Source organism: Callorhinus ursinus, unplaced genomic scaffold (genome assembly GCF_003265705.2).
Source record: "Callorhinus ursinus isolate GAN/ISIS: 27379988/994484 unplaced genomic scaffold, GSC_fseal_2.0 scaffold33, whole genome shotgun sequence".
Classification (NCBI taxonomy): domain Eukaryota; kingdom Metazoa; phylum Chordata; class Mammalia; order Carnivora; family Otariidae; genus Callorhinus; species Callorhinus ursinus.
The window spans coordinates 2,292,784-2,307,576 of NW_027397095.1; the positions used below are offsets into that span (position 1 = coordinate 2,292,784).

The 14,793-nt window shown below is 41.0% G+C and overlaps 1 protein-coding gene across 2 annotated transcripts in view; it reads left to right on the forward strand.

The window, feature by feature from the left end:
* The window catches only part of HS6ST2 (heparan sulfate 6-O-sulfotransferase 2), a 283,050-nt gene that overhangs the window by 195,674 nt on the left and 72,583 nt on the right, over positions 1–14,793 (forward strand). The window contains exon 3 of one of the 2 annotated variants that reach the window (XM_073879132.1): positions 5,872–5,904. The exons of the other annotated variant lie outside the window; for it this stretch is intronic. Within the exon in view, the coding sequence (XP_073735233.1) occupies positions 5,872–5,904 (33 nt within the window). The remainder of the gene's footprint in view (positions 1–5,871; positions 5,905–14,793) is intronic. 2 annotated transcript variants of the gene reach the window in all.

Consider the following 14,793-nt stretch of genomic DNA (forward strand, 5'->3'; position numbering starts at 1 on the left):
AATGAAACTAGGAGCTGGTTCTTTGAAAGAATTAATAAGATTGATAAACCCCTGGCCAGACTTATCAAAAATAAAAGAGAAATGGCCCAAATAAGTAAAATAATGAATGGAAGAGAAGAGATCACAACCAACACCAAAGAAATACAAACAATTTTAAGAACATATTATGAGCAACTATATGCCAGCAAATCAAATAACCTGGAAGAAATGGGTGCATTCCTAGAGATGTATCAACTATCAAAACTGAACCAGGAAGAAATAGAAAACCTGAACAGACACATAACCACTAAGGAAATTGAAGCAGTCATCAAAAATCTCCCAACAAACAAGAGCCCGGGGCCGGGTGGCTTCCCAGGGGAATTCTACCAAACATTTAAAGAAGAATTAATACCTATTCTTCTGAAACTGTTCCAAAAAATAGAAATGGAAGGAAAATTCCAAACTAATTTTATGAGGCCAGCATTACCTTGATCCCAAAATCAGACAAAAACCCCATCAAAAAGGAGAGTTACAGACCAATATCCCTGATGAACATAGATGCAAAAATTCTCACCAAAATACTAGACAATAGGATCCAACAGTACATTAAAAGGATTATTCACCATGAGAAGTGGGATTTATTCCTGGGCTGCAAGGTTGGTTCAACATCCGCAAATCAATCAACGTGATACACTACATTAAGAAAAGAAAGAACAAGAAACATATGATCCTCTCAATAGATGCAGCAAAAGCATTTGACAAAGTACAGCATCCTTTCTTGATCAAAACTCCTCAGAGTGTAGGGATAGAGGGTACATACCTCAATATCATAAAAGCCATCTATGAAAAACCCACAGCGAATATCATTCTCAATGGGGAAAAACTGAGAGCTTTCCCCCTTAAGGTCAGGAACGCGGCAGGGATGTCCACTATCACCACTGCTATTCAACATAGTACTACAAGTCCTAGCCTCAGCAATTAGACAACAAAAAGAAATAAAAGGCATCCGAATCGGCAAAGAAGAAGTCAAACTCTCACTCTTTGCAGATGCTATGATACTTCATGTGGAAAACCCAAAAGACTCCACCCCAAAAGTGCTAGAACTCATACAGGAATTCAGTCAAGTGGCAGGATATAAAATCGATGCACAGAAATCAGTGGCATTCCTATACACCAACAACAAGAGAGAAGAAAGAGAAATTAAGGAGTCAATCCCATTAACAATTGCACCCAAAACCATAAGATACCTAGGAATAAATCTAACCAAAGAGGCAAAGGAACTGTACTCAGAAAACTATAAAATACTCATGAAAGAAATTGAGGAAGACACAAAGAAATGGAAAAACGTTCCATGCTCATGGACTGGAAGAACAAATATTGTGAAGATGTCAATGCTACCTAGAGCAATCTACACATTTAATGCAATCCCTATCAAAATACCATCCACTTTTTTCAAAGAAATGGAACAAATAATCCTAAAATTTGTATGGTACCAGAAAAGACCCCGAATAGCCAGAGGAATGTTGAAAAAGAAAAGCAAAGCCACTGGCATCACAATTCCGGACTTCAAGCTCTATTACAAAGTTGTCATCATCAAGACAGTCTGGTACTGGCACAAAAACAGACCCATAGATCAGTGGAACAGAATAGAGAAACCAGAAATGGACCCTCAATTCTATGGTCAACTAATCTTTGACAAAGCAGGAAAGAATGTCCAGTGGAAAAAAGACAGTCTCTTCAACAAATGGTCTTGGGAACATTGGACAGCCACATGTAGAAGAATGAAACTGGACCATTTCCTTACACCACACACAAAAATAGACTCAAAATGGATGAAAGACCTAAATGTGAGACAGGCGTCCATCAAAATCCTAGAGGTTAACACAGGCAGCAACCTCTTCGACCTCAGCTGCAGCAACTTCTTCCTAGAAACATGGCCAAAGGCAAGGGAAGCAAGGGCAAAAATGAACTATTGGGACTTCATCAAGATAAAAAGCTTTTGCACAGCAAAGGAAACAGTCAACAAAACCAAAAGACAGCCGACAGAACGGGAGAAGATATTTGCAAATGACATATCAGATAAAGGGCTAATATCCAAAATCTATAAAGAACTTATCAAACTCAACACCCAAAGAACAAATGGTCCAATGAAGAAATGGGCAGAAGACGTGAACAGACATTTTTCCAAAGAAGACATCCAAATGGCCAACAGACACATGAAAATGTGCTCAGCATCACTCGGCGTCAGGGAAATCCAAATCAAAACCTCAATGAGATACCACCTCACACCAGTCAGAATGGATAAAATTAACAAGTCAGGAAACGACAGATGTTGGCAAGGATGTGGAGAAAGGGAAACCCTCCCACACTGTTGGTGGGAATGCAAGCTGGTGCAGCCACTCTGGAAAACAGTATGGAGGTTCCTCGAAAAGTTGAAAATAGAGCTACCCTACGACCCAGCAATTGCTCTACTGGGTATTTACCCCAAAGATACAAATGTAGTGATTGAAGGGGTACGTGCACCCCAAAGTTTATAGCAGCAATATCCACAATAGCCAAACTATGGAAAGAACCAAGATGTCCATCAACAGATGAATGGATAAAGAAGTGGTATATATATACAATGGAGTAGTATGCAGGCATCAAATAAATAAGAAATCTTGCCATTTGCAACAACGTGGATGGACCTAGAGGGTATTATGCTAAGCTAAATAAGTCAATCAGAGAAAGACATGTGTCATATGATCTCACTGATATGAGAAATTCTTAATCTCAGGAAACAAACTGAGTGTAGCTGGAGTGGTGGGGGTGGGAGGGATGGGGTGGCTGGGTGATAGACATTGGGGAGGGTATGTGCTATGGTGAGCCCTGTGAATTGTGTAAGACTGATGAATCACAGACCTGTACCTCTGAAACAAATAATACATTATATGTTAAAAAAAAAAAAGATAGTAGGAAGGGAAAAATGAAGGGGGAGCAATCGGAGGGGGAGACGAACCATGAGAGACTATGGACTCTGAGAAACAAACTGAGGGTTCTAGAGGGGAGGGGGTGGGGGCATGGGTTAGCCTGGTGAGGGGTATTAAAGAGGGCATGTACGTGGGAATGCATGGAGCACTGGGTGTTATGCACAAACAATGAATCATGGAACACTACATCAAAAACTACTGATGTAATGTATGGTGATTAACATAACATAATAAAATTAAATTTAAAAAAATCTTCCACAAGATTGTAAATTTCCTCGAGGCAGGGATTTGTGTCTGTTCTAGTCACTGCTGCATCCTCAATACCTATAATAATGCTTGGCACATACGAAATACCAAACTTGTTTGTGGGGTAATATTTTAGTAAATGTATTTGACATACAACATTGTTGACATACAACATACAACAATGACAACAACATTGACTAGAACAGACACAAATCCCTGCCTTGAGGAAATTTACAATCTTGTGGAAGATTTTTTTAAATTTAATTTTATTATGTTATGTTAATCACCATACATTACATCATTAGTTTTTTTTAATAATTTGTTATTGTTATGTTAATCACCATACATTACATCATTAGTTTTTGATGTAGTGTTCCATGATTCATTGTTTGTGCATAACACCCAGTGCTCCATGCGTTCCCACATTTGAGGTATACTGTGTTTATTTAATACATTTATATATATTGTAATATGATTACCATTGTAGTGATATCTAGCATCTCTGTCACATTTTATAATTACCCCTTCTTTTTATTAAAGAGCCCTTTTAGGGACGCCTGCATGGCTTAGTCAGTTAAGCATCTGTCTCTTGATTTCGGCTCAGGTCATGCTCTCAGAGTCCTGGGATTGAGCCCCAAGACCTTGAGCTCTACGCTGAGCGTAGTGTGCTTGAGATTCTCTCTTTCTCCCTCTCCCTTTGCCTCTCCCCCAACTCACGCTCTCTGCTTTTTCTCTTTCTCTCTCTCCCTCCCCCGCAAATGAATAAATCTTTTCTTTTTAAAAAAGAGCCCTTTTAAAAGATTCCATTTAAGAACATTCCCAAAGTGTGTGTGTGTGTGTGTGTGTGTGTGCGCGCGTGCGCGCACACGGGTAAAATGGGTTCATAAAGTTAATTCATTTTTTCTAACCAGTATGCCTTTCCTTTTTTTTTTTTTTTTTTTGCCTTTTCTCTCCATGGCCTTTGATTCACTTCTGATGACTGCCCACCATTTTGATTGATGCACCTGTAACATCTTCCTGGATCACCATTGAATATTCCACTTCTGGCAACCTGGATTTCCAGGTAAGGCAATGAACTCCCAAAAGTCTCAGTGCAACCATCAGGCAAACTTTCATAGGCAGTTGAGAAATTTACATAGAAATTTTTTAAAAATATCAAGAGATAATAGTTCCCCTGATCAGAGTTAAATTTGGTCTAGTCCCCATATAATAAATCATTTATGTACATACTTCTATTATTTGAGGATTTCTATTACTGCAGTAGAATGAAAATTATGGTTCTGGAATGTGCTACATATTTGACTTTGGAATTTTCTAGTACTGAGAATCAACATATAGCTCTGTGTTTCCTTGTTTTTTTTTTCTTAATTTTTCACCCAAAGTTGTGTTATTTTTTGTTCATGAGGCTGAGTGCAGTGGAAGAAGTTCTAGCCTCTCTTCACCGTGTAGGGAAACTAGGTCATGGGGTAGGTCAGAACATTCTAGATTACTTCTTTCTTGCGGCTGGAATGGAAGAAGAGCACATTGGGCCCTGGATGGTAAGTCAGCTAATGGGGGTATCTTGTCCAACAGAGCTTTTGTCAAGCTCACCAAGTACATCACTTTTGTTTCTCATAACATTAGCTTCTCCCACAGTCTTAACTCACAGAACCAGGGAAGGGGGTGCTTAGCCAGGAACTGATGATAAGAGTCTTACACTGTTTCTCAAATGATGAGGCAAAGGCTCTGCTGCTGGCCAAACAATTAAAAGTCTCTCTTAACTCACTTCTGGAGCATCCAGACATATCCGATATGAAGAAGCACTTGTCCCAAGAAAATGTACAGGCTGTATAACTCACTTTGGGCACAAATGTGTTATTACATTGTGATATCCCTTGTTCTGGCTTAATACACAATGAAAAGCTAATTTGAGTCCACTTGAACCCTCAAATTAGCAATTGACGTGTGCACAAATTCCCAGTCCCTGCTAATATCAGAAATTCATGTAATGGAATTAGTGTTTGTGACTCTTAAGACATATATTAAGAAAACAGCTAAGCCTTGTTTTGTTTTGTTTTGTTTTTGCATGGAGAAACATTGCTTACTTTGGTGGATGTCTTGTGTTTGTGTGGAAGGGACTGGAGTGACAATTTATGGATCACTGTGTGTGCGCTTTGAGTTTTCATCTTTTTGAAGAGCATCAGCAAAGTCTAATCATTCTTTTCTTTTCCTTTTGCTATTTGTGTTTCATGTATTACTGATAATATTTTTAAAAATCCTGGAAATTCCTCCTAGATCTTTTCCACCAGGTGCTTCCATATTAGTGACGCCATAGCATTTGGTTTGGTTTGGTTTTTGGTTTATTGACATTTGTGTTTTGCTTAGATTGCCATCACTTTAGAGAAGGGCAAGGAACGAGCATGACCGAGTGATGGATCTATCATTCTCAGCTGATAGCCTCGCCAGAGGTCTGGCTCTCACATTGCCTTGCCCATCTGAGCCCCCTGATTCATAATCCCCCACTCCTGGAGAGGAGCAAATAGGGAGCAATGTGGAGGAGCCATCCATGAGTTGTTTCCTTGTGGTTTGGGAAACTGGAAAAATACACACTAGCAAAGCAAAATGGAAGACTTTTATTATTTTAACTCATCTCTTACCAAGCTCTTGCTAGCACCTGGTTTTACTGTTCCTTTAACAGGTGGAGGATTTTTCAGATTCTAGATGCAGCAAGGTAAGTGACAATGTATTTTTAGTTCAACTGAACCCAAGTAAGCTAGAATAAACAGACTCTACAGTCACCTATTGGTTTGATTTCAGTACAATGAATAGTTAGATTTTGGCTTAGACACGTTCTTTCTCGGGCTCTTTTTTTTTTTTTTTTTTTTTTTTTTAAGTCTAAAACAGCTGAAACTGCCCAGGCATGTTGTCTCAGGTCTGTAAAGCTGACCCAGTGCAGAAGTGGGATGGATGTTCAGGGCCAGCATCCCAGACAGTTGGGCAGTTGGTCATTAGTAGAGTGTTTTGCGAGGAACCTGTCACCATTGACAAAGTGTTTTTCAGTGCTTCCGGCATGCCTGCCTGTCACTTAGGCTGGTTGGTAGTTTAGGGAAGAACAAGGCCAGCATTTCATTGAGGGAAAATCAATTATTTGAAAATATCAGGGCTTTTAAAGTGTGTAAATACGGAGTCTTGCAAGGTAGAATAATCCCATAGGTGAGGGGCCTCTATGACAGAAACTCTGCAGCAGAGCAAATCTAACCAAACACAGGAAAGTTCCTAACTGTGGGGGTAGAGGGGCATCGAGAATGCTCCAGAACAGCACCTTTGCAGTACCCTCATATTGCAACCAGGGCTGAAGAGGCTAATGAGAATCATTAGCTATTTGTAAATGTGTGCACTAGTTGCTTGGCACATGGTTTTCTAAGATCACGATACTCACCAGCACTGTATTTGGACTATTACAGGCTTATTGGCACCAGAAATATTTACTGTTGTCTTTGCTTTCTCTTCTAGTCCACCTCGCCCCCATCCTATACTCCCTGGCCAAAAGGGTTAGGCAGCAAAGGTGGTAGACTTGGGATTCCTCCACCAGGGGCAGATTCTCATTCAAATAGAATAGATGGGCCACTTCTTAAATGCCTAGTTTGGCTTTCAGTAGCTGGGCTTCCATTTTCTCATTAGGGCCTCAGTGGAGTCGACAGCTGAGAATAGTAAATTCAGTCTTTAATTCTGTGGTCAGATTACAGTTCCTTGGGACAAATGGTATAGAGCCACATAGACCCCTAATCACACAATATGAGTATGGAAGGGCATTTAAAGATCATAGACTGGATGTAGCTTGGTGGCGAGAGTATGAGATTCTGCCACTACGAGTGGAGTGACTCTGCTCAAGCCCCATCTCTGCTGTGAGCCTTGATTTCCTCGTCTGTAAAATAAAATAGTAAATGACCATTAAGATAATGGCCAATAACATACAGGCTATTATCCCAGGAATTGCTTTAACAGGAAATGTTGAGAATTTTGTTTTAAAATTTACTGCACAATAGAAGCATGTATCTATACCAGTCTTGGTGCATCACAGAGTGGATCTTGACGTGCTCTATTTTGATTATGGCACTGATCAGTTTGACTAGAAGTTATTCTCAGAGAAATTTATACCTGCTCTTCGTTTGTGAGAAAGGAAGAGAGGTACAGATGGGGAGATGGAGAAGAAACAGCTTTGGAAAATGTCGCTGGGGCCATTTTTAATGCTGGTGGGCTGAATGATACATGAAAACCATTTGCAAGGCTAGTATATTTTTCATCCACTAGTAAAATAATAAAGTAACGATTCATTTGGTAATCCCCACTGTGCATGCAGTTTGAGAAATATACAAGATTATGATGATCTCTGCCTCATAATTAACAATTTGCATAAATGCTTGCTATTATTTAGTTGTCTGAATGGATTCTGTAATCCAGAGAAAGAAGGGAACAATCAGTGGAAGCCATCCCAAATGCCTTGTATTATTGCTACGCACATGCACAATTAACAGTGATACTAATTGTTTCAGACCAGAACCTCATTTGTTTTTCTATAGACAGCAAAAACATTAATTGCCGGAGTGTCACTCTCTCTCTCTTTTTCCTACCGCCAGCCATATTATAAGGTCTGCAGTTGCTTGTAAGCAAATGATTTGGCTGGATTTTCAGTGTATCATTTTGTGATGGAGTTTCCAAGTTTCTGCTTAAGTTAGCAATCAATGGTTTGAACAACCAAAGGCTGTTTTTGTAAGATTTTAACCGTAGGCCTCTATACATTTAAGGAAGGAAAGGGTGCTGATGTACCAGCCAGTTCTGCTGCTGCACTTGACATTCCACTCCATACTCCATATCTTTAAAATTATTGGCATGAGACACACCCATGAGAATCAGAGAAGCTCAAGGCTGGAGGAGGCCTTTAGATCACCTGTCAAATTCCTTCACTTTTCAAATGAGTTGGACTGTCAGTCATTTGGGTGTCAGGAACAACCACCAAATCAATGATGCCACACTTTTTTTTTTTTTAATGTTCAAACCATTGGGAGCTATTATAGTAAATACATTTGAATTATAACGGGATGCTTTAGAATCCTGTGGCTTCAGCTTCTTTTCTAAAAAGCTGAATCAGAGTTTTTAAAAAATATGCCTTTGTAAGGTTACCCTAAACATAGCCATTGTGTTGATGGTATATGTGTGAAGGGGGATGTCCTAAGCAAAGCACTTGGCAATGGGAGACCGTCAACCACTATCAGCTCTTTCTTTCCTCCCCGCGCACAGAGGACCCAGCTCACGTCACTATGGCTCAAGTGTTACTGTCAGTCCGTCCTCCAGTCCAGTCCTGGCGCTGCCACTTTCTCACAGCACAACCTTGAGTAACTTATTTAACTTCTGTGGGCTGTCAGTTTCTTCACATGTAAAATGTAGCCACTTTATAGACTTGCTGCGAAAATTAAATTGAGATCAGGCCTATCAAGTGCTTGGCACTGTTCCTGGCACGTTATAAGCCATCAGTACGTGGTAGTGGTTATTACTACTGTTATCTGACACACCCAGTACAGTCTTACTCATGTCCAATATTTAATCTTATGGTAGTTTGGGGTACATGCATATACACTTAACCACATCCGCATGTGGGCACTGAAAGTCCACAAAAATGACAGAGGAAGGCTGTTTTCCTAAAGGTTATTTATGACTGCCAGGTTTCAAAATCCATTGGCTGCTTCTGTGGCCTCAGTCTTCTTGAACTCTTTGGAGGTTCTGGTGTTTTGCACATCTTCTCTAGCTTGAAAGCATTCATCCTTTATCTTGGTTCACCTCCTCTCTTCTTCTCAATGCTTCTTAAGTTTCCTTTGTTGGGATCTCTTTTAAGCGCATGCGTGTGCACACACACTCACACACACACACACCCACACACTCACACAGCCTCTCCCTCCCCATCCACATATTTAAATGGAGCAATTCCCAAGGTCCTGTCATTGATCTGCTTCTCTTCTCTTGCTATGTTCTCATTCTGGGTAACTTCATCTCCCCACATAGCTTCACCTTTCACCTCTACACTAATGATTCCCAAACTGACCTCTCCAATCCTTAACTCGTTCCGGAGCTCCAGGCTAACTCCAATTTCCAGTTGCCTGCTGAGCATCTCCAGGGCAGGATATCCTAGGAAGCTGAAGTGTAGTCTGGCTTTTGTCATCCCGCCTCAGGAATACAGATGGGGGAATCTGACTTCAAGAAGTAGTAAGAGTTGAAAACATGGAAGAAGTGCTGGGCATTAGTCTAAGCAGACATGAAAGGAGGCTGTGTTAGGAAAAGTGGTTCAAAATGAATTTTCCAGGGACAAGTAAACTGTGCCTTTCTGTTATGATGAACTTGGAGATGTAAATTGGGAGCTCAAACTTTAAAAGTATATGTTTTCTAGGGAGACGGGAACAGCTTCCCTCATGAAAATTGAGTTCAATTTTTAGGTGCTGGAAGGATGGCATGTTTGAGGGAAATGTTAAAGTATCTTTCTAGGGATGATTTTCATGGTGAATCTTGCTTCGGTGTTTTGTTACATAGACACGCATGCCAGGAGGAAGAATAATGTATTCAACTCGACGGATGAGCATGTGGGAATTTGAAGAGCACGTGCATGCATAGATACATACGCACATGCTGGGTCAGATGGGCCTGAGATTTTGGAATATGTGAGCATAATTCTATCAGAGGGTAGATAATTTTTTTTCTTTGATTCGTTTGGCAAATATTTACTGAATACCTAGTAGAGATGCCATTCTCTGTGGACCAATGGGGCTGTGAATGTAGAACATATAAAGTATCTGTCCTTAAGTGCCTAATACATTTTTCTTTAGTTATATGCAAGTACACTGAGAGTTTAATTTGGTCTAGAAATATCTGCAGCATGTGACAAACTGTTCAATGACTATAACCTTGCAGACAATCGTAATGACCAAAGAGGAACTTAAGGGAAATACGACAATGCTAAAGTGGAAAAGAATGTGCATAAATTCGAATTAGAAACTGATTACTTCCTTCAAATTTAGCAAATATTGAATTACTTTGGGATTTTACATTTGTAGCCAGCTTTCAGTGTTTCACAGCAGAGTAAGAATGATTATGTCCAACTCTAAAATTTAATTAGAGCAAAGGGATAGACAGATCCTGGTTAGTACATATAGTATTCTTTGTAATTCTTTGTAAGAGAATTCTTTGTAAATGAACTTTTCTCACAGCAACTACTGACCCAGCTTGTAGCTTCAGCACAGGGAACAGTATTCCTTTTGAAGAAGGGTGACCCCATTCCCAAAATTACTGACATCCTTCCAGTTGAGTTAGTGCCCTATGGCATCTTCAGAGGCCATCTTAGCCTCCAAATTGTAATGGCCTCTGACATCGGCTGAGCTCTTGGCCTTCATTGGTGTACCCCAGCCTCCTCTTCTGAAATTTAGCATGACCCTTTGTTTGCAAGTCTTAAATCCAAGCGTTCTTGGTCCCAGTTTTCAATTTCAAAGTCCCCTTCATGATCATTCTTAATTCTCAAAGATCCTTGTGGCATTTGTTATCCCAAAAACCTACTTTGATGCCCCCAGACCTCCTGCTATGAATATGTAGATGGCACCACTGTCTTTCATTATGTCAGCACCTCCCGCCTTCGGGACTCTCGTGGCATGAAAGCTCTCGTAATAATGATGCATATATTGACTGGTGTTTTTGTGGGGTTTTTTTGACCTAAATTAGTTAAAGGCATTGGTATACTTCTCTTGTTGTGATTAGAAGTAAGAATAATAAAACCATACTTGAATTTATAGTCTTGGATGTCTTTGTCCTCATGGTTTGCATCAGCCATAGTCTGACTTCTTTTACCTCGATCAGATTTATTCATTCAGTATGCATCTACTGAGTACTTACATATTTTAGGCACTGTTCTAGGCACTGGGGACAATAAGACAGACACTGTCCCTGTTCTTGTGTTTTGGTTTGTTTTTTTTTAAGTAGGCTCCATGGCCAGCGTGGAGCCCAATGTGGGGCTCGAACTCACGACCCCAAGATCAAGACCTGAGCTGAGATCGAGAGTTGGATGCTTAACCGACTGAGCTACCCAGGCGCCCCACTTTCTTGTGTTCCTTAAGGGGTATACGCACATATGTTGGAGGGAAACTGAAAATGAACAAGCTAGTCTCAGAGAGAGAGAAGTGCAATGAAGAAAATAAAAAAAAAAAGTGGATGAACGATGATGGGATGGGTGGGGAGCGATCAGGGTGAATTTTGCGCTTTGCTTGTATCTGTTTTGTACAGACCTCACTAATACTTGGTCCGGGCCCTTTGGTTTCCTCTATTTCATAGTGGATTGGGTACTAATTCTCATTTTGCTGCTTCTGGTTACTCTATCCTTGGGACCACCTTCCCTTAGCTAGTCCTGAAATAAAACCCAATATACCCTCTTATTAGACTTCTGTCCCATACTTTTCTTGTCCTTGTCAGCATTAGAATCCTGCAGGTTCACCCTCTCCCCTGTCATAGAACATCGGTGGACCTACTAATCCCTCAGGGATATTTCGCTTGATCACTCAAAGCATTTTTGTCACTCAAGGCAAACTACCCGTCGAAAGAAAAACACAAGCATTGAAAGTTAGTAACTGTGGGCGCCTGGGTGGCTCAGTTGGTTAAGTGACTGCCTTCGGCTCAGGTCATGATCCTGGAGTCCCGGGATCGAGTCCCACATCGGGCTTCCTGCTCAGCAGGGAGTCTGCTTCTCCCTCTGACCCTCTTCCCTCTAGTGCTTTCTATCTCTCATTCTCTCTCTCTCTCAAATAAATAAATAAAATCTTAAAAAAAAAAAAAAGAAAGTTAGTAACTGTGATGGCATTTGGCTTTGTCCACTTCTGCAGAGGGAAGAGCCCTGGACTGGGAATGGGAAGGACCACTACAAATGATCTCTACGACCCGAGACAGATGACTTCCTCTCTCTCTGTTTTTTCGTCTATAAAACCACTGTTCAAAGTCGATGGTCCCTAAGGTTCTTTCTAGCTCTAAAGTGGTACAATTAGTTGTTTTCAGAGACACGGGCCAAGATTTCTTTCCAACATTCTGTGTAATTTTGTAAAGTGGATATGTAGGAACATTTTCTAGTATAATCAGAATTGCTTAGATTAAGCATAAGTTTTCCGGCAAAAGGCAGCTTTACAATTCTTGTAAATGTCACAAGAAGTTAAAACATTGCTTCTTGTTTTAACCTCTGCCAGCTAGGGCAGCAATTTAACACCACAGATGCAACTGTCAGCTTCTTAAATGTGAATATCTGAAAGTTCACTGTCTTTTCAGCTTGCCCACAGGAAATCTTCAAAAAGAACCAAATACCACTAAAATGAAGGAAAGCGTGCTAAATTGTCTTCAAAATGACATGACGCAGGTGTTGCCCACTGGTGAGTTAGGTGCCAAGAAAAGCATGTTAACTCTTAAGGAGCCACTCGGGATGGTTCCAGCCGTCACTGGGCTGTCTTCCCGGTGAGGCTCAGTGAGGAACTGAGGTACAAGTTGGGAGGCTTGCCTTCCCGGACTTCCCCACATCTGCGTGCATCTGCTGCCCTGGACTTTGTGAGTGAGGATGGGGAAGCAGGAAGGGTGGCTGCAGAGAAGGCAGACCAAATACAAAGTCACCACCGTCTGAAGTACCCTTGGAAGTCCCTTCTCTGTTGTCACTCTCCCACTTAGGATTCTGACACTCTGCCATGTTCTAAACACAGTGCGATGCGGGGAGTGCCATCTCTTAAAACTCTGGAAAGAAGCTGGCCGTGATTTTGCACTCGCGAGGGAGTCTGAAGGAGAAGAGGATCCAAGAGGGTTTAGAAACTCCTGGGAGCACCTGTGTAATTTCCAGTCACAGGATTTGGACACAGAAGAGGAAAAAGGGCTTATGGAAAAAGGCGAGGAACACAGTGCAGGGAGTTCCCATATGGCTCCAATCTAAAAGGCTGTAATGTTGTGCAGGTGAGGACACAGATGCCCACCAAGACAAGGACTCACCTAAGTATACACGGTTAGCAGCAGACTCGAGACAAGAACACAGGTCAACTGCATCTTGCCGGGCCCCTTGAATGGCGATTGCCTATGCTCACTATTCTTGGTTGCTTACTTGTTTGCTTGCTTCTGCTGTTTAATCCTTGGTGCTACTTCTGTTCACAGCACTTGTAATTCGTTATTCTCAAAGAACTTTATCAATGAAGTTGAGTAAAATCCCTTAGCGATAGGTAAAGCACGTTTTGCTTTGGAGGGTTTGGGGTCAGCTGGTAGTAGAAGGTGCCATCGAGGAAAGAGTGGCTGGGTTGCAAATGGAGCCTAAGACTCGAGATTCACTAGAAACAAATGCAGAAGGGGAGATTGTGGCTATAGGCTGGGGATCTGCAATTACATGTATACATCACTGCTTTAACGCCCATTCTTGATTACAGCTGGAGCTCATTTCTCCATCAAAAGACGCCAAAGTCTTTGATTTTAGATTCTTGGTTCCTTAAATCCTTTTTCCAGGTATATTTGTTGCCGCTGCCTTATCTTTCTATTTCACTATTCTAGAATTTTTTTGTCTGCAATATTTTCCATGAGTTTGGTCTCAATGTCTTACTCAGGGCATTTGTACTATAGCTATATATCACTGGCGATCCTGTGTGCACGTAAAATGGAGAACACTATTTCACAAGTTAGAAATTACTAGATTATTTCTTTCCCCTTCCAGAGTTGAAATATTTCCTACTTGGCAAATGGCCCTTCTTCGAAATCCTAAAATTGCACTAGGAAAAAAAAATGACTGTCACCGTGGCACCATGGGGCTCCCTGTCCCTTCACTTTCATTGGCTTATCATCCAATTTACTCCATTGATTTTCCAGACACTCAGAATTGCCTCATCAGCCAGACACTGGAATTATAAGGGGCTTCATCAAGGCCTTATGTGGTTTGAAAACTTTTCAAACTTTTATACTTTGGGCTGTAGGTATGCTAGAGACCGTGTGTAAATGGCATTTGACAGCACATTGGTCTTTCTTCTCACGGCTTCTACAATTTCCGACTTGATTTCTGCTCGCCACAGGGCACGGTTTCCCTTCTCATTTCTGGGAGCTCTTGTTCATTTGTCAGGAGCCCTAAAAGGAGGCTGCTCATGGACAGCCGTGGAATGTCAGAGTCATCCTAAACTGGCAGGAATGGGCCTTTAAATGGCCTTTACTGATTGTTTCTATATTAAAATGGAAATGCACAGACTTTATGAAGAGCCTGTACGTAGTCTTTCCCTCATTTTTTTCCCGTATGAATTGATCTGACAATGTCATAGATGATGCATGAGGCAAAATAAAGAGTCTCTTAAGCCCATTGCAGCTTGTTTGAATGAAAAGGAATACAAGCTACAGAGAAGAAATGAACATTATGTGATGCATTAGGCAGAAGCCGTCTTCTGACTCACGCACACCTTTCATATGATAGCCTCCTTTCTGAACCTATGCAGAGGAGAGGGGTCACTGTGGTATTCTTTTGCACAAATAGCCTTTCTTGGCTAATTAATGGGAGTTGCTTTCTGGGTACGTAGGAAACACAGAGGATTTTCTGAAATCC